At 39.8% G+C, this 27,591-nt stretch overlaps 1 protein-coding gene across 5 annotated transcripts; it reads left to right on the forward strand.

Moving 5' to 3' along the window:
• The first annotated feature begins 1,351 nt into the window (after positions 1–1,351).
• On the forward strand, positions 1,352–27,591 carry LOC308391201 (alpha-1,6-mannosylglycoprotein 6-beta-N-acetylglucosaminyltransferase B-like). 5 transcript variants are annotated; one of them, XM_080873698.1, is made up of 19 exons: positions 1,352–1,501; positions 1,926–1,981; positions 5,588–5,703; positions 10,958–11,087; positions 11,178–11,326; positions 15,209–15,273; positions 16,699–16,872; positions 16,951–17,118; positions 17,218–17,387; positions 17,642–17,773; positions 18,213–18,346; positions 20,549–20,653; positions 21,241–21,374; positions 22,587–22,742; positions 22,820–22,966; positions 23,107–23,223; positions 23,340–23,414; positions 24,804–24,964; positions 25,277–27,587. In XM_080873698.1, exons 2-19 carry the CDS (start codon positions 1,956–1,958, stop codon positions 25,446–25,448), a joined length of 2,331 nt encoding a protein of 776 aa, XP_080729824.1. In that variant the 5' UTR covers positions 1,352–1,501; positions 1,926–1,955; the 3' UTR covers positions 25,449–27,587. The 5 variants fall into 5 exon arrangements, with proteins under 5 accessions (XP_080729824.1, XP_080729826.1, XP_080729828.1 ...); XM_080873699.1 differs by having other exon boundaries at positions 1,354–1,501; positions 5,559–5,703; XM_080873700.1 differs by lacking the exon at positions 20,549–20,653 and having other exon boundaries at positions 25,277–27,581.

Consider the following 27,591-nt stretch of genomic DNA (forward strand, 5'->3'; position numbering starts at 1 on the left):
GGTATACTACCCTGTATACTTATGATCTGAGCAAGAAGAGAGGGCCAGTTTGACTTGTCCTTTCATTCTGGCTTAACATGAAATTTCCCACTTGTGGGACTAATAAAGGTATCTTATCTTATCTTATCTTATCTTATCTTATCTAACCGAGCTTCAAGTTCTTAGAAAAGCTCTTTGTGTGTTATAATGGGAAGAATAAAGGAAAAGCTCTGTTTAAACAGCAGGACTGTTGCCACAATAAAGCAGGTATATGAAGTGACAGGTGTGTCTATGCCCACATATTTTATTTTTCATTCTACCAGAGGTGTGGCCACATCATAGACACCGATATGTCTCTTTGGGGGAAAACTGTACTGCGACATCCTAGTTGTACCAAAATGCATCGTAATGCGTCCTCTGGGACCACGTTAGCATGATCCACTTTGTTTACTGCCACTGGCACTAGAGAAAGAATGAAGCAGAGTTAGGAACAGGTTAAGAAGGCAACTATGCTTCTGTGAATTTCCTGATGACTGCCAGTCATGGTGGTCACTTGGAGCGTTTCAATGGAAGAACTTTCTCAGAAGCCGGATGCAGTGTATTTACAGCATACATGTACTCGTAGCCTACATGCTCACAAAAACAGTAGAGTTTGTGTTCTTAAATTACTCCTAAAGGAACCAGCTTAGAATGTTTGCTGCCCTGAATCATGTTAACTTACATGTGACACACATTAGAGCTTTTTCTGCCAAATAGGACAAAGAAAATATAGGTCCCTAAAAAAAATGCTCTGCTATAACGTTTAAGCCCAAGTTAACACTGGAGTGCTTTAGAAAGACCTTTTTCATTTTCACTTTCTCACTTTCCACTGCAGGACTTGGACTATAAGGCCATCTCAGAAGTAATTCATAATCAGATTTGGTGAAACATACTTTTACATACACCAAAATCTGCGCCTCAAACGCATGAAATTCTATCTAACCCTGACATAGTTACAACATAACATGTCAAACTTACAATCTTTTCCCTGCATTGTTACTTACACACTTTCGAGTGGGCATTTTCTTTGTTCTATCACCATCATTATGATTTTCACTGTCATTAAGTTCCTTCCATCTTGTGTCTATAACATTTCATTTAGCACCAAAGCTTTGCACCCACTGAGCTACCTAAATAAGTTCCCAGCTTGTGTATTAATTCACTACTAGGACTTAATGTGAGCCTGAAAGAAAGTGACACCCAGTAGCGTGGGCTCCATTGTACCTCTGAAAGGCCGAAGCAGCACTCTGGGTATTGTCTTCTTTAAAGGGGAGTCTGGTTCCCTTGACTACCGCAGGATGCCTACCCATAGGCCCTGGGAGAGAGAGAAAAGCCAGGGCCAGAGACGGAGGGAAAAGAGAGCGGAAAGAAGTAAAAAAGGAGGCAAGCCACGTCCCGTCCTTAACTTTATTTGCTTTTTCAAGTTTGTGTTTTCAAAGCAGGCCAGATGGCTGCCACTGGGTTGGGTTGAAGGCCTACAGAGGTGAGGATGTTTCTGAATGTGTGGTTGTCTGTGTGCTGACTGGTTTTGTGAGGCAAACTGTTGAGACATCTCTGTGTATGACTCACACTGACCTACAACAGGCTGGTGACAGGCGTTTTTTTGTTTTTAGCATCTCTATCAGTCTAATGAACATAACAGAAATGCCGAAAGACCACTGGCCAAACAAGCTGGCGGTTTTTCCTGCAGGCAGCAGCATTACTCTGACATCTATTTATGCCTGTAAAATTTGTTGATGGAGTTTAGCTGGAAAGTGTGCCCATTAATTTGCAATTTTAAAAAGAAAAAGTACAATGGTTTTCTGTCACTTCAATCCAAATTAGTTAATAAGAAATGTAACCGTACCACTTTTGCAGTGTAGAGCATGTTTAATTTATTGGAATTTCTAATGTTATTACTTCGACAGTGACATCCTACTCCCTGTAAACTGAGGGCCATGCGCGTCACACTGCGGCCTCGTAGGTAAGCCCCAGTCTCGTTATAGCTCACAGTAGAAAAACAGGTCACATATTGCTTTTCTTCCTTTGGCTGCCTGAAATTGTCATTTTCATTTTGACAGCTAATTGTTTAGCTGGTTTTAGTGCATAACTGGATCTCCCCAGCATGTGATATCACCAGCAGTAGGCCAACCATTACTCAGTAACTTGTTTTAACATGATTTCTCCTGTGAGGCTTTTGAGCCGTTCAGCTCAAAGTTTGTGATGAGTGCACTGACAATTTTGATGAAATGCAACTGAGTGGAAAATAATTTGATCTGGATCTGAATCTGGAGCTTTATAGGCACTAGGAGAGCCCTCAAAGTTATTGTGTGGGCATTTGAGCCTGGCTATGCAGTATGTTTTCGGGTTAGGGTGAATACTTTTACTGGCCTGATGAAAGTGAGAGAGAGTGATGGCTCTCTAAGCCCCAATTAAATCTTCAAATACTTGTTTTTACACGCCAGAGTCCCCTCACTTGAAGTCATGGAACAATTTAGCTCTCCACATTCACTAAATGAATTTAGTGAAAGGCAAAGTCCGCCTGTGTGTGTTTTTTTAATCGCATCAAGGTTACTACTAAAACTAAATTTATAAAGTTTAAAGGACATTTAACTGGTTGGGCATGGTGAAAACTAATTTTAAAAAGTGATGTTTTATTTCCTGCAAGATGCATGGCCAATAAATAATAAAAATAAACAATCAAAGGAAATAATAACAACAAGATGGTGTTGATTTTACTGCAGCAAATGGTGTCTTGTCAGACAGGTTCTCTTTGGGGGCATTTTTAGAGATTAAAGGCAAAACTACACCCTCAACCATTTGAAAAGACGTGAATTATGATTTGATAACAAAATACACCTATATATAAAATTAATATTTTAGAGGTAGTTCAATACTATGCAAAAGTATTTAACTACCTCTCACTTCTTTATATATTGCTTTCAAGGAGCCAGACTTTACCATCAGATTTGATCCACCATCTGGAAAAAGTCTAATTATCAACAGCTTAATTTTTCAACAATGTAGTAAAAGTATATCTAGATAGAAAATCACAACGAAACTCATGAACTGGCCTGCCAAAGCCCAGAGTGGGATCATCTCAAGACAGAAAAAAAGAAAAGAAAAAGCCTGGATAACGATGAATGAAAACTACTTAATAAAATTACATGAAAGATGCCTAAGAGAGTTCAAACTGTGTGAAGAATAAATGTGTTCATACAAAATGACCATGCATTTGCCTGATATACTGTATTTCCATGTAAACTGCATCACCTATGTCCCATTATCCAAGCAATGTATAAAAATGAGGGATAGCTTCTGACTTTAACGCTGTATTGTATTCAATTACATTCTTTGGCTACGTCCACACGTACACGGAGATTTTCCGTTTTCGTTTTAAAAAATAATCCCGTCCACACGTAAAGGCAGAAATGAAGGAAAACGCTGCTAGGAACATGCCAAAGCAGCAGGTGGCGCTATATTCCTAACCGTGTAGAAATGTTGGCCAATCAGAAGTCTAGAAGCCTCGGTGGGAAAAAGTAAACAAAGCTGGAGAGTAAATGTGTGTATATATGTAAGCATTTAAACACTGCAGAGAGTACAATTAACAGTATTGTAGAAATTCATTTCACCGAAACAATAACGTGGCGCACACTGTGACGTCAAAAAAGGCGCACATCTTTGACGCTGCGTTTTCTCCGTTTTTCTCGTCCACACGTAAATGCAAAAACGGAGTTTTAGAAAATATCCACCCTGGCCGGAGTTTTTAAAAATCTCCGTTTTCGTGTGGACGAAAGGTGCAAACACATAGAAAAATCTGCGTTTTCAAAAATACCCGGGTACGTGTGGACATAGCCTTTGTCAGTTTAAAAACGCAGGCTATGGGGTAGCTGAAATAGTTAGCTTAAACTGTCTGCCAAAGGTAGACTTATCATCAAGCAACAACAACTGCTAACAAAAGTAACAGGTAAGTAGGCTTAACCTAAAAGAAACGGGATATTAAAGTAATAAAAACGGCTTAAATAATTATCTAAAACGAGTAGCTAATAGGTAAAGCTAGCAATAATGTTAAAATTGTGTTAGCATATAGTTTAAAGTTAAAACTAGTGGAAGAGTTAGAGTCAAAGTAAACCCACTCACAGGTAGGACAAAGTCTACAATGGCTTCTACAGTGTGTCAACATAAAACACAACACTGAATAACATCCAGTTTCAAATAAGGATACATGAGCCTATTTTGCTGGGCTGTGGAGGTACATCACACCAAAAAAGGCTTGGTGACCACTAGTGATGGGTCGTTCGCGAACGAAATGGCTCTTAGAGCCGGTTCTTTGACGTGAACGACGCGAGCCGGCTCCTTATCGCGAGCCGTCACGTGGGGTTTTTTTTTTTTTTCTTTCTCTCAGCCTCTCTCTCGCACTTTTTTCCCGCTTCACTCTGCACGCGGGCCTTGTGCTTTACGCTGGGCAGAGGGGGGAGGGGCGGTAGTTACACTCAGTAGCACAGGAACAGAGCCAGAGAGAGAGAAAGAGAGGCAGGGACAACAACATTAGAAAGGTATAGTAATCATCCACAACTATTTTCGGTTGCAGATGATAAAGGATTGAGAAAGTTTATTCATGCAGGTCCATATGACAGAGAATATGCATGTTCTTTTAGTTTTCATATTATAATTTATATTTAATTGTGTTGTGGTTTGCAGTGTTTTGTGTTCTTTTCACTTTAAATTTGTGAAAGGAAAAAGCTGAAAATTTAAATAGTTAAAACTTGAAATGTGAATAGTTGATTTTTGTATTATATGATTTATTTATTACATTTTATGTGGAGTGAATAAATAAAAGTATATTTACGGTGGCCCCTAGAGACAAAGCACATACAAACTTCAAATCACGTACGAACTCTGAAGCATGTACAAACTCCAAAACACGTAAAAACTCCAAAACATGTAAAAACACGTACAAACTCCGAAGCACGTAAAAACTCAGAAGCATATAAAAACTCAGAAGCACATAAAAACTCAAAACACGTACAAAAGACAACAGAAGTGCTCCAGGATGCTGGGCACAGTGTTGAGCCTTTGTTATCTTGTGGCTACACAAGCCAGCAAGTACCAACGACCGGATTTGGTGTGTGGTAATAACAGGTAAATGAACTTTTTTTTAAATTATTTGAATATATATATGAGTGCCTGTGTATAAATACACAAACAATACACACATGCTTTCAATTGTGTAATTTAAGTGATCTAGTAGCTCTGCTTTGGAAGTTCAGTTCATGCTAGAAATGTGTTTTGGAGTTTGTACGTGTTTTGTCTCTAGGGGCCACCGCATATATTTATATATAAACATATATAAATAAAACCACTTGTTTTTACGTTAGTAATTCCTTTTGTGCATAATTTTATATTATTGTTAATAATAAATTAATTAAAGCAACAAAACAACCTGAAGAGCCGGTTCGGAGCCGAAAGAGCCGGCTCTTTTTAGTGAGCCGAACCGAAAGAGCCGGATCTCTAAAAAGAGCCGGAAATCCCATCACTAGTGACCACTGATTGTTCTGTAGAGTGTTTCTCTGTGTATTGTGCCCTCTAGTGGCTGCCTGGTGCTGTGTCTGTGCCTGTCTGTGGTCACCCTGCTGTTACAGAGCCTGTGGGTGCCACTGGAGATGACCAGAGATGATCCTGCAGGGAGCTCACCCGAGGATCTGGGTAACTCATACACACGAACACACAGTTTAGTTTACAAGTGGATTTAGTTTCCTATTAAAACTTTTCTGAAAATGCAAAAATGGTAATACATTAGCGCGCACCCACATTACCATAGTTTTGGGCAACAGTGATTATGAAAGAAGCTCTTTGTGTGCAGAGATTAAGATCTGACCTGACTGATTTGCCAGTGTTATATGAAGATTTGTACACAGTTCCCGGTGGGCCCTCCCAGGCGTCTGACAGTTGTGGGTTTGTGGCCAATCCCAAAATCATTTGTCTGGCTAAACTGTTTCTCTAAAGGAAGGCATTTAAGATGGTGTAGACAAGGTTGTTTGGGAAGGTTTCTTAATTCACTTCACTTGACTTATATGAAGTGTGGTAATGCCACACATAGGAATACATTTATACATAATATGCTTCTACAGTGAATAAAAATAGCTGTCTTGTGAGGATTAGTAACCAAATATATACACTTAACATAAGAAAGAGCCAGCTCTTTTGTGAAAGACTTGAACAATGTGCCTACCAGTGAATCGGTTTCAAAATGCAACCACAAAAGATGATACTTGTCTAAACATTCCGATGCTTTTCTTCTCAAATTCTAGGAAAATTGTTTTTAGCAGACAGTATAACCCACTCCTGCATTTAAGCCACTGACACACACAGCCACAATTGCTTTGTGCTCTGTGGGACCCACCAGAAGTTGTGTACAAAGAGCCACCCAGCAGTAGTTGTACTGGAAAAAATACCACATGGGAATATGGCCTGTATTTATATAGCGCTTTACTAGTCCCTAAGGACCCCAAAGCGCTTTACATATCCAGTCATCCACCCATTCACACACTGGTGATGGCAAGCTACATTGTAGCCACAGCCACCCTGGGGCGCACTGACAGAGGCGAGGCTGCCGGACACTGTTGCCACCGTGCCCTCTGACCACCACCAGTAGGCAACGGGTGAAGTGTCTTGCCCAAGGACACAACGACCGAGACTGTCTGAGCTGGGCCTCGAACCGGCAACCTTCCGATTACAAGGCGAACTCCCAACTCTTGAGCCACGATCGCCCCACGATAGCTGTACACAATTAATCCAGCTCCCATTTATCACCAAACATTCATCTCTGTGGAAAATCTGCAGTTTTGCAAAGTTATTTGATATATTAAATCTTAAAATGATGCCCGATTGCACTGATATCGTATTATGAAAATTCAGGATTTCTTATTTTTTGCACATTTGTCACACTTACAGTTTTCTGATCATCAAACACATTTAATATTAGACAAAGATGACCCGAGTAAATACAAAATGCAGTTTTTGAAGGATGATTTCATTCATTCATTTCCTACCTGCCCTTTGTGGAAAAAGTAATTGCCCCTCCTATTAAATTATGAAATAACGGTAATTAACCACATTGTTTTGGAAAGCTGAGTTCAGTTTCACTTTCCACACCGTGACCTGATTACTGCCAGACCTGCTGATTCAAGAAATCACTTAAACAGAACATGTCTGACAAAGTGAAGCAGGCTAAAAGAGCTTGAAAATCAACACATCATGGTACGATTTAAAGAACGAACAGAGAGGCAAAGACATTGACATCCAATAGGCTGCAAGAGCTTACAAAGGCTTTCTAAGGTTTTGGGACTCCTGTGAACGACAGCGAGAACCATTATCCAGAAATGGAGAAAACTTGGAATAGCGGCAAATCTTTCCAGGAATACCAACCAAAATGACTCCAACAGTGCACTGACAACTCATCCAGGAGGACACAAAAGGACCCAGAAAAACATCTGAAGAACAGCAGGCAGGGAGAAAAGTGATGATTCTAAGGGGGCTTGACTGACAGGGGGCCTATAAAAGCGTAGATGTTTGGTTCACAAAGTATTTATGAACGCGTTTGTTTTCTAGCATTAGTTTTGCTTTTTGGGGATTTTTTTTGGCAACAAGGAATAAAATCCAGTGAGCCCCTGACCCAGCGTTTGATCCCTTTGGCATCTCTGCTCCAATTTCCAAGTGTGAACTCTTAGATCCAACCTTCTGAACTGCTTATCTCGCAGAGGCTTATTTTTGATGCACATAATTGATTGAACCATCAATTCTGCGATCTACCAGGAAATCCTGAAAGACAACGTCTGGGGAGCAGTTTTTGCCTTTGAGCTCAGTGGCACTTGGGTTAAGCAGCAGGACAATGATCATATGCAAGTGCACCTCTGATTGGCTAATGGAGAGACCCAGTCAATTCTGTACTTCAACCCCAGTAAGATACGTTAGTATGATGACAACAGGCCTAAAAACCCTCCACTGTGGCTAAATTAAAACAATTCTGCACAAAAGAATGGGCCAAAATTCTTTTTCAGTGTAGTAAAAGAGTATTTGTCTGTTATCACAAAGGCTTGATTGTACTTCTTGCTGCCAAGGTTGACACAACCAATTATTAGGTTTAGCTGCCAGCTACTTTTTCACATACGGCAGGTCGGTTTGGATAACTTTTTTCTCATAATAAATGAAATCATCATTTAGAAACTGCATTTTGTATTTATTCCGGTTATCTTTGTCTATTATAAGAATTTGTTTAAGGATTTGTAACATGTAACTGTGACAAATATATGAAAAAAAAGAAAAAGAAAACACAAATGAGGAATGATTTGAATTTGATTTGAAACATTTTCTATTTTCTACGTCTGCGACTTCAAAGTAAAGGTTGCAGACATGTAAACATACAGAAACACATGATTTTACTAGCTGCACAATCTTTACAAGCTTTGAACTATTACAGTCATGCAGTTAGCTTGTAAGTTATTGCAGGGTCCCATGTCCTCTCTCATTGTCTCTGCACCCAAAGGAGCCCTGGCAGGCCAGTAATAACATGTTGACAATCAGCTGAGCAAACAAAGATGAAATGACATTATGATTTTCTCTGTGCATCACAAGTTAAAGCCAGTGTAGCACTCAATATTTGATGCTCAATGCCAGCAAAACTATTTTAAAATGCTCTTTGTGAATAGAATTTTTGTTTGGTCAAGACATCCTCAATATATTACGCTGTTTCACTCTGAACTCTTTAAGCATCATCATCAGTATTTATGGCAACATACAGTCGCTATTTTCACAGTTAGAGGGCTGTCTAACTGAGGTTCTGACAATGAAAAATGCTGCTTTAGGTCACGCAGTTACTATATACTCAGTCCACATGCCCAAACTCAAGAAGTAGAGGGTTCTTGTTTAACTTGTCATAATAGTCAGTGTTAAAAATATCACTGTAACCTACCTCCTTTGGTCAACTAGCAAGATGTATGTATGGTGACGTAGGGCAACTGACCTCTTTTTTCATGTATGTGTACAGTTGTGGTGAGAAGTCTACAACTGTCAGAAGGACTATTATAAATTTACACAAATCTTTTAATAGGTTTACGGTTCTACAGTGTCTTTTAACTTCACTGGACCAAGGCCTATTAACTTCTCATTAGCGATCATGGTGGACTACAACTGGTAGTGTTTCTTTGCAAGCATAAAAAGGATTTATTCACCAGCCCTCACTGGATTGACTCAGAACTTTGGGAAAGTCCAAAGAAACTTGGTGAAGAGCTTGGTGAAGAGCTAAGAAACAGAATTGTAGATTTATACAAGTTGGAGCCATTTCTAAACAACTGCGGATTCCAAGGTCATAATTCAGACAGTTATACGTAAGCACAAGTTATTCAGATGTGTCACCACTTTGCAAAGGTCTGGAGGAAGACTCAAACTGTCACCCTTAGATGAGAGGAAATCGGTTAAGATAGTTAGGAAAACCCCATGAACCAGGAAGGTTCAAGTCTGCCATGAATGGGAAACTGCTGGAACACCAGCGTCACCGTCAACACTGAAATGAATCTTACTGAGAAGGTGCAGACCAAAAAATCAACACCATTGACCTCGACTGAAGTTTGCGTCTGCCTACGGGGACAAGCCTCCTGTAGAAAAGTTTGATGGTCAAACAAGTCAAAAAATTGAGCTAGTGGTCACAATGACATGAGGTATGTTTGAAGGTATAAAGGTGAGGTTTTCAAATTTAAGAACACTACAGCAACTGTCCAGCATGATGGTGGTAGCGCGGTGCTTCGGGGCTGTTTTGCTGCCAGTGGTACTGGTGCATTGCACGAAGTGGATGGAGCAGTTAAAAAAAGAGGACTACTTCCAGATTCTTCAACTACACCTCACATCAACAGTTAGAAGATTGGAGCACATAGAAACACAAGTGGGTGTTCCAACAGGACAATGATGCCAGACACACAACAAAACTGGTTCTGGAACGGCTAAAGAAGGATAACATTAAGCTGCTGGAATGGTGTTTCCAAAGCGCCGAATTCACCCCTGTTAAAAATTTGTGGACAACACTTAAAAGCTGGATCCATTTCAGGAAACCAAACAATTCAAATCAACTATACTAATTCTGCCTTGCAGAGTGAACTAATTATGCCATAAATATCTGCTCGAGGTGGAACTTGCTATGGGAAATTTAACCAACTATTAGTGGGGTTGTATGTGGGTCTTTATGTATACTTTGACCCTTTGACGATCAAAGAAAATTCAACATTTAAGTCAGTAACAGTTTGTGCTACTCAATCATATCTACCCTTGAAAAAGAAAAGTTCAAAGAAATCATTAAAAGTCCAAAATTCATGCCCATGAGGTGGGGATGTAAACTCCTAACCATGACTGTATATCACCTCAGAGACTTTTCTTTTTGCTTGATTATTATTATTATTGTTGTTTATTTAAATTTTTGATTTATTAGATAGCGATAGTGAAGAAAGACAGGACAGCAGAGTAAGAGAGTTTGAAAACATGCAGCAAAGGGCTGTGGGCGGGACTCAAACCCAGTCTGCTTCAAGTCCAACCAGCAAACTGGAACGCTAAAGAGCCTTTTCTAAAGCACGTGAGGTCAGTATTTTGAACTAGCGTGACCTCTAATAAAGAATGTGCAAGCATTCGCTAAATAGACTGGTCTCCCTCCTGGTTCATCATTCATTGTTGCTCAGTCAGGAAACCTTAAAGTCACATTTTAACCCACTGAGTTTGCTATTTCTTGGGGTTTATGGGACAAGGTTTGAGCAAATAAGTTTAGTCAAATAAAATGCAATAGTGCTCTTTGTAGTGAAAGAGTGTGTTTTTATGAATACCTTTATTTAATAGACTAATAATATTCATTTTAGACTTAATAATACCACTTCTAGATTACAACATGTGACATACTCTATGCGTATACTTTAAATTACAGGTCAGCGTGGGCTTAGCTTTCGTAACCTGGCTCTTCGCTTGGAGGCTTTGAATACTCAGGTACAGAGGCTGAGCAGAGAGAAAGATGGCTCCAAGCTGATCAGAAATGATCTCACTTTGCTGCTGCAAAGGTATTGATTTGTGGAGCTCAGTATTTTTAAATATAGATATGACTTATAGTGCATTTTTGTGGTCACACATGGGTTTCTGCTTTTTCCCAGCTTCAGACAGGACCAGCAAGGTTTGGCTCATTTAGTAGAAAGAGAGCTGAAAAGAGTATCGCAGAGGCTTGATCAGCTCAGCCGTCACCCCCAACACCACCATCAGGCTGAAGCTCCAACACCACTTGTTAGCCGTAGATCACACACAGGTGAAGTCCAGGCTTTTATCACTTCCAATATTTCTTAAATGACTTAACATGGTTTACATTGTGTTTACAATGATCAACCTCGATTCTCTTAAACTAAAACGATGATACAGGAATAGACTTACCGTATGTGCTCACTTTTTTCTTGACTTCAAGAGACAGTTTTGTATTTCATTGTTCAGTTTGGATTTGTTATTTCCTGTGGGTGGAAATTGTAAACTTGTACGCAATGGTTTGGGCACCCATGAGCAAATAATATTTGCTTTAGTGGTAATTATTGAAGTAAAAATAAAGGGAATACAACCCCTACAATAACAAACAGACATTAAAAATAAATCTTTCTTCAAATGTAAACACATCAAAAATTGTGATTAGGAATTTTCTGCTCACTACAGCTTCAAAGCTACAATGAGCAAATTTGCTGACTCTAAACCTTGTTCTGACCAAAAGTCGCTCTAAGCAGCTAAAAAACAATTCCAGCTTGCAGTTTCTGTAGGAATTAAAATGAGGGAGTTGTGGTAGTCAAGATGAGATCTGGGAAAAAACTTCTGGAAGAAACTCTATCTGCTGAACCAAAAGACAAAGTAAACCCTGTCATATTCAGTCATATGCATAGGGGCTGTGAGAAGGTTTAGCTGGCGTGGACACCTAACTATGTGAATGTCATAACTTCAGAATGAGACAACGTATGAGTTTCAAATTTATACCATAGGGGTATCTACTAAAAATCTTGGATGAGTTCGAATCTCAGTGACCTTGACCTCAAGGTCAGAAGAAGTTTTCTGAAAATCTTGTGAATATTTTAAATTTCATTCAAATATTCACAGCACAGATGTGTCTACTAGGAGGCTGAGGGGTTGTGCTGGCAGTTGTCAGTGTTTTTGAATCGTCCTAGTGTCAAATCATACGTGTCAAGAATTAGAAGTCAGTTGTACAAGTCTGAAGTTACTCACACATTTTATTTTTTATTTTATTTTTGTAGAGCAGATAATGCTTTTTGTTTCAGACACATCTCCTCATTAGCCAATCATCACCTACACACTTCAAAAGCTGTCTGCCAATTTAGGAGGTCAGTAATTTGATCCCCAGCTCCCGCATCTGTACATCAGAGTATCCTTGGGTAAGGTACTAAACTCCAAGCACCCTGTAATGGATCCATCGGGTTTGCATATGTCCATGAGTGCTAAAAACCTATCTATGGATGCAGCTCATAGAGTTCTTTGCATGCTAGTTGAGAGTAAAAAAGTGGGTAACACTTTACAATGCAGCCCACAACTAAGGGGGTAATTCCGCTGTAATTAAATGGCTTTATAATGTATTTTATTTGGAATTGCAATTATATTTGCCTAAAACTACTTAAAGGCAGTTTCACTAGAAGGAGGTAAAAAGTCAGGTTTTTACAGGAAACAAAGAAATAATGATACTGTCAGTAACCTTAAGTATTACGTTATTCATTGGTAACATAGCGGAAAAATAAACAATATTTCTCCTTCTTTCAACATAAGTATTCGGTAAATATAGAGTGGCTTAACTTTGCCTCCCTTTGATTATTTGTAGATAAATATATTTACACTGTAATTTCAATTAAACACATTGAAATCCTATTTAATTACAGGAAAATTGTGCCCTTAGTTATGGGCTGTATTATAAAGTGTTACTGTCAATTGACTATGCACTAAACAGGGAAAGGAAAGAACACTTACGATGGCCAAATCGAACAATTTTAGAATTCAAAAAAATTCAAGTTACTACTGGGTTTTTTCAAATCAGTGACTGAATAGAAACAAACACAGACGGTGGCTCGTGTGTCCTCTTTTGAAAGAACTTCTCTTATCTGCTGCACTAACAGCTTCTACATGTAGCCTCATCATAAAAGTCCTCGTGTGAACAACGTAAAGCAATGTCTGGATATAAAAGACTTCTTTGAGGGACAAATAAATGCTAAATTGTGCCATTTGGCCAAAAAAGCCATAGGAATTTGATAAAATAACACCTTGCAAATCTCAAAGGAGTGCGAGCTCAAGCTTTTCGAATGACTCCCACTGTTCTCTGACTTCAACATTATTGAAAATCTGCAGGGGAATTTTAAACATATACAAGACCACCTAAAACTATTTCAGGAGTTATAGTTATCCGCAGGACATTGCAGACAAAATAAAGACAGACTTTTAGCTTGATACAAAACAGATGACTTAATGGGATGCCGAAACTTTTGCACAACCCGAAGTTATAGTTACTTAACTTCAATTTTAAATTTGCAAAAAGTGAATTGCCATTTTTTATATTACCATTTTTTCCATTCAGAATTTGTAAATTGTCAGTATACAACTGTATATCCTGTATATATAAAGATTCTTTGCAACTGAAATATGTAAAATCAAAGGTGTATTTTTTTCAAATAATTAATTATTAAAAATATATTCAGTATAATATTTTCAGTATAACAATCAAGTATATTAAATTTTATCAGATTCCATTAAATTTAACAATTTACCTATGAAACAAAATGACATGGAAAATTTACATATAATCAAATTATTAGTTAGTTCAAGTTTTCCAAAACCAAATTTGAGGAGATTAAATTTGGCTGACTGGGTCTCACTGAGAGGTCGGGCATATAAATCTTTCCTAGTTTAACTTAATTTTAGAGTTCCCTTCATTAGAAGCACTCCATTGTTCAAGATCCAATAAGAATTATACTTTTTTAAATTAAACTGTGCTTTGGCTATACTAAATAATAAAAAAAATCCCAATAATTGGCTGGTTACTTACCTCTCTGTGGGTGCCTGTATTGGTACAGTGATCCTCTGAGCCAAATGTATGGTTCACAGCCTTAGAAAAGGTTAACCACACAGTGAAATTAACAAGCTGTGATAATAGAAGGTGTGAATGGTGGGTCTACAGGTCAGTGTGTGTGCAGGTGGTTATGGGGGATGAAGTCCTTGAATAGAAGTTTAACAAGTCCCACATAGCCAGCACCAATCCACTGGGCATGGGGAGGGAAAAAAGTTTACGTTACGACCCTCCTGTGAGGTGTCAGGTGAGAGTCGGGTTACGCACGCCAGTTAGCACGCGAAGGATTGTATGGGTATGTGAGTGCCGGGGATGGGTAAGTATGATTCAAAAAGTGGAATTCATATAGTTTAGGCCACACAGACACCATCACATGGATATGCTTGTAGACACACTTCTGTGGACATGCATGTCCACATGTGCCACCCGCATATTCAGAGGCACACACTTCCCACCAATACCAGCCTATTCGCCCCTCACCCTCTCCCTCCTACATTACCTCACACTCATAAAATATGTCTGAATTACCCAGGAGTCCTTTCACCAACTTGTCTGCCCATACTCCTGTTTTTGCAGAAGGTTTTTTCTTTCTTTCTGCTGTGCTCGTATAGCATAACACTGTTTTTAGGTGCTCATGCTTCAGCTCAGCCTACAAGTTTTCTTCTCTTTCCCTTTTTACTAGGTTGTTTTACACAGTTAAGGACTGTGTACTTTGGCAAGGCCAGCATGGTAAATGGGAATGTTTGGTAGGAGGCAGGTGTGTCAGGTGTGCGTGAGTGCATTCATTCCAGTTGATTGACATGGGCTAGAGATGGTGGGGGGTTTACGGGAAAGGGTCTCTGGGAGCACTAGTCTAATACCTCATACAGGCATGGCAGCACTATACATTGTGCTGATGGCTGCTACTCACTGTGCACATTTCAGTCAAGAGGTTGTATATCAAAGTTATTGTCCGCTGTTCTTCATTAGCCGAGTTGAGGTGACTCAACAGTATACGTTTTGTTACTGATGCAGGAATTAAAGAATAATGGTGCATTCAAAAGTGCCATAAAAAGGAAAAAAAAGTTTGACGGTTAATATGTTACCCCACAGGGTCCAACGAGAAGTGTCAAGTGCCAGTGGATCCTGCATATCCAGTATGTGCAGAGAAGGTGGAGGTGAGAAAGTGGAAATGTTTTGGAGTGCAAATTTAATTGGTGTATTGGAATGCTTATGCCCATATTAAAATGCTTTAAAAAATATATATTTTTACTATGAAGACATCCTAGCAAACATTTCAACCTTGAATGACCTTTGTCAATATCTATTTCTGGTCAAGAGACAAGACTTCCATTTCTAATCCTACTTAGCTAATAGATTTGTTATTGTATCAGCTCCATCCATGGCTTTATGACGCAATATCTGTAACTGGCCAATATGTTAAATTCATTATGTAACACAAGTGTTGTGCATTTTCTTAAAAACCCGATAATACTAGTCCTTGTAAATGGAAAAGACGCTCTGTGGCTGTCCATACACAATCAAGTTCTAAGCAAATTAGTTGTTGCTGACAAATGCATTTAGTTCCTTCATTGTAATCACCTGATCTATACTTTTCTCTCTCTTCTCTCTTTGTGAGAGGGTGTGACTAAAGCTCTATTCTACTGTATGTGGAAGCAATGTCAAAAATTTGTTCATCTAAATGTGGAATCTTCTTTACACACTAAGGTTAATTGTGGAGTTCCACAGGGTTCTGTACTGGGACCAATTCTATTTACATTATAAATGCTTCCCTTAGAAGGTACACCGTATATTTTTATTGTTATACAGATGACACCAGCTCTTTCTACCCATGAAGCAAAATGACACACAGCAATTAGTTTATCTGCAGGAATGTCTTAAAAACATAAAGACCTCTAACTTACTGTTTCTAAATTAAGATAAAAGTAAGGTTATTGTACTCTGTTCTAAAAATCTTAGAAACAGTATCTAAAAAGGTACCTACTCACTCTCTACCTAAAGACGCTCTCTCTTTCATTTTTAATATAGCATATAGTTAGGGCTAGGTCAGGTGACCCTGAATCCTCCCTTAGTTACACTGCAATAGGCCTAGTCTGCTGGGGGCTTCCCATGATGCACTGAGCCTTTATTCTTCACTCCTCTGTTTTCACTATTTGTGCTTATGCACCATTTTGCATTTAATCATTAGTTTTATTAATCTCCAGCTCTTTTTCAGTGTGTCTTATCGTTCTCCCCTCACCCCCAACCAATCATGGGAGATGCCCTGCCTTAGCATGAATCTGGATCTGCCAGAAGTTTCTTCTTGTTAAACTGAAGTTTTTTCTTCCCACTGTTGCGAAGTACCTGCTCATAGGGAGCCACTGTTGGGGTTTTCCCTCTATTATTATAGAGTCTTTACCTTATAATATGCTGCTGTTGCGATTTGGTGCTATATAAATAAAAGTGAAATGAGTTCAGTTGTATTGAAATGAATGGCAGTGAAATGAATGTGTCATTTATGGTTCAGTTTTTGCAGTGTACAAAGACCAATTTTGATCAGGTAAAAAACATGTTTAATAACATAACAAGTTTCTCTGTGGCAGTTCCTGCAGGCTCAGTGGCAGTCAGACCCCTGTTATGCTTTTTATGGAGTGGATGGTACCACTTGCTCCGTACTGACTTACCTCAGCCAGACAGAGGACTTTTGTCCCCCTCGAGATGGAAGAAACCACTCTAGTCTGCCATGGCATCAGAAACCTCAAGCTCACACAAAGAAGGTAGCTTCTTGATGCGCCTGTGTATGTCGATGTGGAATGATGACATTTTCACTGCTTTCATGTTATAATCATTTGCAGGCTGAGATACGTAAATCTCTACTCCCACTGTATGAGGCGATCAGCAACAACAGCAGCCCAGCAATGAAGTTTATCCGCTCCAGAGTGGAAAAAATGTCTGAACGGTGGATACAGGCTGGTCTGAGGATGAAAGAGAGCAGCAATAACACAGTCTCCACACAGATGAGGGTATATGTATATGTATAAGTGATTAAAGTTTATTGAGGTATTTCATTTTATATAGTCGATAATCAATGAAATAATAATTTGGGACTTTATATACTTTAGGTGCTGCTTTATCCTGGTGCCCTATCTGGAAGTGTTGGCCAGCGTTTTGAAGCAATGGTGGAAAGAGGTGGTCCTTTAGGAGAACTGGTTCAGTGGGCAGACCTCAGCGCTTGCCTAACAATCCTTGGCCACAACCTGATCTTCAGCACCTCACAGCACCAACTTCACAGGTTACTACTACTAATTTTATTTATTTTGACATAATTTCATTAGTTAATTGGACTGAATAGGATTTATACTCTGGCATCACTGATATATGATGTAATTATAGACCTTAAAGCCAGTTTATACATGTTTTACACAACCTTGTGTTTGTCAGTCCAGCTAATCTGTGATTACTTTACACTGTAGTGATGAAAAGAGGGAAACAATATTATTGTTGTCCTTTCTAGAACCTGACTTGTGTTTGTTGTGATTAATTCAGCTTGATAGGTGCTGCTCCAGGCAGAGGCAGCTGTCCGATCCAAAGGCCCCTCACCTTTGACCTCATTTATACCGACTATCATGGCCTCGCTCACCTCCAAGGAGCCATGGGACTGGCTTTCAAGCATTACCAGTACATAAACAATTTTCTGGATCATATAGGAAGTACATTTCAAGTCCTTTCTTATGAAGACTTTTGATGTAGTCATAAATGATTTAGAAACTACCATTATTGTCATTAATAAAAAACCCACCAGTGATAATAACAACAATAATAAAAAAATTACTTCTGTTTTCCATAAAGTTGAACTTATATGACACGTTTATACAGCTTGCTTTAGTCGATTATTGTTTCAGTGTGAAGTAGGAAAACTGTGAGATCCTTTAGTCAAAGCAATTAAACATTTACATGTTGTTTTGTCCAGTTTTTATTGGCCCTGATATTTGCCCGACACATTCAGGGCTTTGTGAGATTTTAAATATAAGTATGTCACATGATGATTGCAGCTTTATGCGCCAAAACATGTAGTAATAAGTATATCAATGAATGACAAAAACAACAATCTTTCTAGGTGTCGCTTCAGAATCTTGGACTCATTTGGCACTGAACCAGCCTTTAACTTTGCGAGCTACGCACGTAGCCATGGATATAAAACGCTGTGGGGCAGCTGGGATCTCCAACCTCTACAGTACATGACCATGTTCCGTAAGTTATTTTGTACGCATGTTGATTTGTACCTATGTCTTTCCTACGCATGGATACAATTATCTTAAAATGCACTCTAAATATACAGTGGGGCAAAAAAGTATTTAGTCAGCCACCGATTGTGCAAGTTCCCCCACTTAAAATGATGACAGAGGTCAGTAATTTGCACCAGAGGTACACTTCAACTGTGAGAGACAGAATGTGAAAAAAAAATCCATGAATCCACATGGTAGGATTTGTAAAGAATTTATTCGTAAATCAGGGTGGAAAATAAGTATTTGGTCAATAACAAAAATACAACTCAATACTTTGTAACATAACCTTTGTTGGCAATAACAGAGGTCAAATGTTTACTATAGGTCTTTACCAGGTTTGCACACACAGTAGCTGGTATTTTGGCCCATTCCTCCATGCAGATCTTCTCGAGAGCAGTGATGTTTTGGGGCTGTCGCCGAGCAACACGGACTTTCAACTCCCGCCACAGATTTTCTATGGGGTTGAGGTCTGGAGACTGGCTAGGCCACTCCAGGACTTTCAAATGCTTCTTACGGAGCCACTCCTTTGTTGCCCGGGCGGTGTGTTTTGGATCATTGTCATGTTGGAAGACCCAGCCTCGTTTCATCTTCAAAGTTCTCACTGATGGAAGGAGGTTTTGGCTCAAAATCTCACGATACATGGCCCCATTCATTCTGTCCTTAACACGGATCAGTCGTCCTGTCCCCTTGGCAGAAAAACAGCCCCATAGCATGATGTTTCCACCCCCATGCTTCACAGTAGGTATGGTGTTCTTGGGATGCAACTCAGTATTCTTCTTCCTCCAAACACCACGAGTTGAGTTTATACCAAAAAGTTCTACTTTGGTTTCATCTGACCACATGACATTCTCCCAATCCTCTGCTGTATCATCCATGTGCTCTCTGGCAAACTTCAGACGGGCCTGGACATGCACTGGCTTCAGCAGCGGAACACGTCTGGCACTGCGGGATTTGATTCCCTGCCGTTGTAGTGTGTTACTGATGGTGACCTTTGTTACTTTGGTCCCAGCTCTCTGCAGGTCATTCACCAGGTCCCCCCGTGTGGTTCTGGGATCTTTGCTCACCGTTCTCATGATCATTTTGACCCCACGGGATGAGATCTTGCGTGGAGCCCCAGATCGAGGGAGATTATCAGTGGTCGTGTATGTCTTCCATTTTCTGATGATTGCTCCCACAGTTGATTTTTTCACACCAAGCTGCTTGCCTATTGTAGATTCACTCTTCCCAGTCTGGTGCAGGTCTACAATACTTTTCCTGGTGTCCTTCGAAAGCTCTTTGGTCTTGGCCATGGCGGAGTTTGGAGTCTGACTGTTTGAGGCTGTGGACAGGTGTTTTTTATACAGATGATGAGTTCAAACAGGTGCCATTCATACAGGTAACGAGTGGGGGACAGAAAAGCTTCTTAGAGAAGACGTTACAGGTCTGTGAGAGCCAGAGACTTTCCTTGTTTGAGGTGACCAAATACTTATTTTCCACCCTGATTTACGAATAAATTCTTTACAAATCCTACCATGTGAATTCATGGATTTTTTTTTCACATTCTGTCTCTCACAGTTGAAGTGTACCTCTGGTGCAAATTACTGACCTCTGTCATCATTTTAAGTGGGGGAACTTGCACAATCGGTGGCTGACTAAATACTTTTTTGCCCCACTGTATGTCTCCAATGCAACCCTCTAAGTGTCCTTACAATGAGAGGATTAACAGCTAAGGTTAAATAAACTTCGTGCCCAGACGGAGCTTTCATTCCAACACCTCTCCTTGTCATCTTTCCCACCCTGCCGGGAGATGGAGAAAAGCTGGAAGCCCTGGGCCGAGAGCCACTCTTCATCCCTCAGCTTGGAACACTGTTTATTTGTCCTGCTAAAGGAGGAGGGGGGTGTTAGTTGAGGATGTGAGAAGGACCAAAAGACAGAAAGAAAACAAAACAGAAGAAGGACACGGTAGGACGAAAGAAAAGAATGAAGTTTGAGAATGTTTAAGCATTTATGCTTCTGTTTTGCAAAAGTCCAGAGGAAGACAGTTGACTGAAGGATTACAGGAAACAAGAACTGTAAACAGGCAGAAGAAACCAAAGGTCGCTTCATTCACTCCCAGCTTTTCTCCAAACCCCCACAAGCTGCATGACCATAGCAGTGTTTCATTGCATATCACTACTATATCTGATAGGTGTGTGTGAAGCGGTGAACCCAGACAGACGCTGGAGACAAGTGGAGCTGAAAAGGAGCCAGCAGGAAATTCTGTGCTGGGTGAATGAGGGGAGATTTGGCAAAGGTCTTTTAAACAAGTATCTTGAGACAAGAGGACAGCACACACACACACACGCAAAGGTTACAAATCGATGTTTGAACACACACCTTTGCTGGCACATTCCTTTTAAAGTAAATACTCATCTCTCACACCTACCTCAGTGTGTCAGAGGGCAGCAGGGTGGCAGCTGCCTATCCAAACACCTAACCTTCTTATATATGTGGAGTTCTCATTTCCTTCAGAGGATGATTTATGCTGCACAGCATGTTTTTCCTCTCTTGCAGAATTTTAATATAAACTGTTATTCAACTATAGTCCTAATAAGCGTCCTCGGCAATAGTAGCCTTCACATTTCTCTCAATCAGCTTATTCTTTATGTCATCTTCAGAGCAGATAGGTTCATAAGTGTTCACCATCTTTGATCACAGTTTAGTTAAAATAATCACCAAGTTAGGGAGAAGTTTCTGCTCAAGTCTGTCAGCATTTCTACCAAAAACTTACTGGACTGACTTGCTGCTTTACCTTTTTCTCTCTGAACGTAGCTGAAGTTCAAACCCTTGAGTAATTATTTTTAGATCTCCTTTAAGTCCTCTTTGCTCTGTTCTCTCCAGCTCACACTCCTGATAATTCCTTCCTGGGCTTTGTGAGTGAAGGAACCGTTAGGAAGGGAAGCGAGCTTGAGCCAGTGAGCTACAAGAAAGACAGGATAGCGGTGGTCTATGGAAAACAGGACTACATGTGGCAGGTATGAGGACCAAAAAAAGTGCATATATACCAGAAAACAAACATTCACAACAAATTATGCCAAGAAGTCCTCTACTTGATGGCTATGAGAGGTTAAATGCACTGCAACCTTAGGAAAACACCAACTATTAAAAAACACACAACACAGCTGAGCTTGAATAAAACACAATGGCAATAGAAAAAAAAACACGTTGACATTTCCTTAAGTTGCAATGCGTTTGAAACCTCGTGGCCACCATATTGACTAGATCTTAGTTTGTACGTCACCCAAAACTCAAAAATACTTGTTAATAGACAGACCTGTAGAACTACTTATTTAAGGATTCATGTTTTGGTGTGAACTGCACTGGAGATATTGGGTATAAAAATGTCTGCCTTCTCTCGAGTACGATAGTTCTAGATGGTACTGCTAATAACTGCGTTACTAAGGGTACTAGCCACTTGAATTGTTGAAAAGTTAAAAGATAAGTAAATCTGAAGCTCCATGGCAATTGTTGTGAAGCTTTTGCCTTTATACCAAACTATGCCTGCCAGCCAAAGAAAACATGCAACTAGCAAACCTTATAGATGAGACACGGAGCATTAATGTCAAGTGTCTCATCAGTGGTAGATAGCTAGGAGGGGGGCAGAGGGCATCTTCCAGTCTACATGTTACCAAATATTGTTGAGCAAACTTTGGAAACACTGAACCCCTGATCTCGATGCAACTATTAGGTTGAGCTCACTTTAAAGAGCAGAAGTAATTCCAAGTAAATGGGTGAATATGGCTTATGTGGTGTGATTTCATTCACTTAGAGCAGAACAGTTAAATACCATACTATATAAATACCACTCCATTTATTTGCATGCTTGCCAGGTTGGTGGGTTCACTTTGGTAGAACGGAAATGGTTCTGTTGCTCACAGAAAGTTTGTGGCTTTATTTGAGAAACTTGATCGTTATTTCTGTTTTTAAAAGGCATTTTTTGGAACTTTTTTGGAGAACCACAAGACTGGCAATGTTTATTCCGTTATGCTGATGTGAAGGCAAACATTTCTACAGCCGGTATCACCAAAATTGGGAAGCTTACACCAGATGGATAAATAGCGCCACAGGACAGAAGAAAATATTTATATCATGTATATTTTGGTTTTGAACACGCTTGAATTTCATGTACTCAGTGATCCATCTGTTTTTTTTTTTATTGTTGTTGTTTTTCTGTGTGTAATCTCCAGGGTAAATATGAGTATGTGAAAGTGATCAGTGAAGAACTGGAGACTCACGCCACAGTCTATCAGCCTCCTGGACACACATTGCATCTGCCCAGCTTCATCAGAAACCACGGACTGCTGACTCAGGAACACTTTCAACAACTTCTCCGTAAAGCTAAGGTCTAATTAAAGCCGATCACAGTGTAGAAAGAGAATTATTTTGGATAACCTGCAATATTATAAATCTTCCCTTTCAGTTGTTTGTAGGTCTTGGCTTCCCCTATGAAGGTCCAGCACCTATTGAGGCAATAGGAATGGGATGTGTCTTTATTCAGCCTAGATTTGACCCTCCACACTCATCAGCCAGCAATGACTTCTACAAGGGCAAGCCCACCACAAGACAGGCAAGCAACTCTTAAATCATGGGGATAAAACGTGAAAATAAATATTTTATATTATCTAAATTGTTATTTCATTGTTGAATCCCAAATACTGGCAATATTTTATCAAAGATATAATAACAGTTTATAATTTTCAATCGCAGATCTCCTCCCAGCACCCTTATGCTGAGGAATTCGTTGGTAAACCCTACGTATGGACTGTGGATGTGACCAACAAGAGTGACATACGCGAGGCCGTCAAAGCGATTCTAAGAAGTGAGGTAGTTTTGACTAAATATACTAAATCACAGTTAAACTGTATGCTCAGTACAAACATGCACACATATTATTTCCCCAAATTCCATTTAAGGTAGCGTGTTTATGTCTGATCTTGCAGGTGAAGTCCTTCACTCCTCAGGAGTTCACTTGTGTGGGAATGCTGAAGCGGGTCCTTGGTTACATCACTCACCAGGTACAAAGATGTAAAAAAGCGATGGAGTATTATTATTAGGTGGTACCCCAGCAAATTTCAGTCATAAATCAGATTTATGAAGTATGTTCTGAAATGTGTGGAAATCTCAAAAAAGAGTGCATGCCTTTGTAAACCTATCAGTTGACGCCTCGGTGCCTTTGTTGGAATTTTTGTGGTCAGAATTTTACACAATAATTTGGGGCTTTTAATTATTTTTTTAACTGTTCTTTCCAGAGTGGAATGATTGTACAGCATACATCGTTAATGACTTTACAAATGAAAAATTGGGTGCACAAGTTGGTAATTATTTTGGATTTTCTCTAATCCTCACAGGTTTTAAATTAGACTTACAGTCTCAGGTGTATACAGACACTCACTTCAATCTTTTAATAAGTTTAAGGTTCTACAGGGTCTTTTAACTTGACCAGGCCAAATCCTATTAACATCTCATTAGTGATCATGATAGCCTACAACTCTTTCTCTTTGCTGGCACAAAAAGGATTTGTTTGACAGTGCTCACTGGATTGACCTCAGAACATTGGGAAAGTCCAAGGAACTCAGTGAAGAGCTAAGAAGGAGAACTGTGGATTTACACTAGCTGGAGCCATTTCTAAACAACTGCAGATTCCAAGATCATAATTCAGACAGTTGCACGTAAGCACAAGTTATTCAGATGTGTCACTTCTTTGCAAAGGTCCTCAAAAGGGAATATGGGTTCAGGAACAACGCAGGAAGCATGAAGGCTCAAGCCTGCCCTGAACTTGAAACTCCTGGAACACCAACGTCACTGTAAAGCGATTTTTTTACATCACAATGCTCCAAAATTGATGTATTCAAGCTTGACTAAAAATTTGCAGCTGCCCACGTGGACAAGCCAGATGTCATCTGGAGAAATGTTTTATGATCATATGAGACAAAGATTAAGCTATTTAGCCACAGTGACAAGAGGTATGTTTGGAGGAGTAAATCTCAGCCTTTCAAACCTAACAACACTGTATCAGCATAGTGGTGGTATCATCATGGAGGTCTACCTCCAAATTCTTAAACTTTACTATTGGGTCCTATTGGATATTCCAATAGAGCAATACCATAACATTCATGCCCATGATGAGTGCATGGAAACTTCTGATCACAACTGCAGTTCATATGAGTAAAGTATTGACAGAAAAAGATTTCTCCAGTTGGGGATCTATCAAACAGAATATTATCAAAGATGTGTGTATATGTGTATCTATATAATAGATAAATCCAGATTTTAAGTTAAAGTCAGGATTGTTTCCCAGGCCTTTGTTCCCTTATGAGCGTTAGATAGAGGAGCGATTTTTCAGTTCTTGCTTGGTTCAAACTCTAATCGTTGTCAGTTTTTTCCTTCTCTTTGTTATCATCAAGAACTTCTGCAGTAAATCTGTCCCTACTTGGCCACCAAAAAGTGCTCTGAGGGTTCACCTCGCTCCACTGGGTCAGTCCTGTGTGAGTGTGTGCCGGCGGTCCTCCCTCATGTGTGAGCCGGCTCTGTTTCACCACCTCAACACCCCTGCTGCGTTTACCAGGTGAGAAATTAGCAAACACTGACACATGCACATCTGGAAAAAGACCGAGGACAAAACATGAATAAAATCATGTTTGAGATCTCTTGGTGGTAATAAGATCCGAATGTTAATGCTGTGTAACCTTTTCAGCAGATAAAAATCAGTAATCACCGCCGTTTTTCTTGTACAACATCCAGGATTCCCCATAAAACTGAACAAGATCACAAAGACACCATTAAACAAATACAATGCAATATAGTAGAATGTTCTATAGTATCAACATGTACACTACTGTATATGCAAATAAATTAATTACCTTTTTTTAATTTGCAGGCTTGGATTAAGTTGCGCCAGCGTGCTGCCGGAACTCAACCACTTGTTTCCTTCTTACAGTCCTTGGGGTCGTCAGTGTGGCCTCCAGCAGGAGCCCCTGCTTTTCAGTTGTGCTGGCTCTGATCCGTCCTATCGCAGACTGTGTCCCTGCAAATCTCACCTAACTGGATAGGTTGCAATCTGTCTTGACTGCCTCTAAGTAACACTGAAAGAACTCAGGAAAAGCACCAAAGAGCCATCTGCAATGCATGCTGTACAGGTAAAGATTCCCAACAAAAGGGAGACAGCTCTCCCGCCAAAGCCATTGAAAGCCTTGCAGTCATGTTTGTGTACGTGTACACATTCAAATAACATACAATTCTGAGGAAGTAACCATGACTGAATGTCCTTTCCTTAAAGTACTTGACAAGCTGAAGAACTGTAAATCCAAGGCCTGATTTCCCTTGGCGTCAAGTGTTACTGTAGCTTAAGAAAAAAAAGCCTTTGAATGCCGGCAATATGCACCTCAGGGAAAATGTGTTTACATGTGTTTAAATCAAGTGGAAACTGGCACCGGCGAGTACAAAAGCAGACCAGTTTACATCAGTTCTTCGCCTACTCTAGTCATACACAGTGCAGTAGGCTTCAGTGTTATGCAAAATAAGTATCTAATTATTCATTCGCTTACAGTAATGTATCACAGTGGCCAGTGCTGCATGGGATTGCTGCTCATGTTGCTCCTTCATGCTTTGCTGGCTGCAGATATTAGCCTGGGGCCTTAAAGGAGAGAGGGTGACAGCCTAAGTGATGAGGCTCATTATCGGAGTGAATCATGGATAACCTCTGAATCCATTTGGGAGGTCACAGCCGTATGACCATTATTATACTGTCATCTAAACCATTGGTTCCCAACCATCTTTGACTTAGGAAACCCCCTCAGCTCTTTTTAAATCTATGCCCCCCCCCCCCCCCCCCCTTCCCCACTATTGCTGTAGGAAGGAACTCATTGTTTGGCTTTCAAATGCAAACTTTATGTCATTTAAACCTGGGAAAAAAGTCAGTTAAGACAGAATTAATTGTATTTTCATGATTTTTAAAAAAATAGAAATTAAAGCTTAAAATGATTTTAATCACAACGAGTGTCTCATTTTGCACTGGGGTTCCAGGATTATTCCCCGATTGCTTCATGACTTACAGATTTGTTGAGAGCCCAAGGGTGCGTTACGGTCCAAGCTGATATGAACAAAAATGGAAATCTTACATATGTACATTTAATCATTTCCATTCTGAAAGCTCAAAGAGTCACACAGGCTTTTCTCATCACCCCCACCAACCGGTTGCACAACTACACGTGAAAGAAACAAATGATAACAAGTAAAGGTGAAACTACAGCTCACAGTCAGTGATGAGGTGCTGCACTTACAAAGCACAGCTGTTAGCAAAGATGGCTCCAGCAATGGCAACAAGCTGCTGTTTTGAGCTTGACTGATGTGAGGTTTTTCTTGGAAACAACACGCTGATGAACTGGTGGAAAAAGAGACCTTTTTTTTTGCTTCGGTACATTTTATGTGACCAGAACATGTTGTCACTCAGAGATCAGACCGCTCAGGCCTGCGACAACAAGACTAGTTGACAACATGATAGACTAGTAAATGGCTGTGAAATCGTCCACAAAAACAATATTTGTGACAGCTTTTGTGCATTTCTGTGAATTTGTCTGGCTCTGTCAGATGTGACTTTTGCAAAATTAGCTGGACCCGTCCAAAGATGATGGAAATGGACTTTTTTTTAAGTCAGGAGGGTATTTGAAACAAAGGAAAATTAAAGTTGTTTTTGACTCGGAGGGACTTCTCTGAAACTAATTTGTGGAAAATCGTGTGTAATTTCTGGATGAGTCACATTGACTCATATCAGTTACATGTGTTATGGCATATAAAAGCTGTCACTCACTTCCCAGGTGGCTGATAGCAGAGGGTTCAAACCGAGGCTTCAAAAACAAGCCCAAGTACGGATGGAGCAAGCCGGGACAAAGGTTGTAGTGTTCCCCATGGTTGCCTACTGACCTCATGCTGATTGGGTATACGCGTGCAGAACTTAAACAGTCCATATGTTTGCCAGAAACCAATTTGATTGTAGACATTGTGTGATTTGGATGATAATTTGAGGTCTGTGGTTATTGCTGCAAACTGCAAATTTGTACCTCCAGTTCAATAGTATTGATAAGCAGCACCACAAAATATGATGACAACTAAAGCATATTTTAAACAGCTGAAAATGTTGGTGCTATAGACTAACTGACTGATTGGAAACTGATTGCAGTGCATCCTGAGGGCAAC

Source organism: Rhamphochromis sp. 'chilingali', assembly GCF_963969265.1.
Source record: "Rhamphochromis sp. 'chilingali' genome assembly, chromosome: 22".
Classification (NCBI taxonomy): Eukaryota; Metazoa; Chordata; class Actinopteri; order Cichliformes; family Cichlidae; genus Rhamphochromis; species Rhamphochromis sp. 'chilingali'.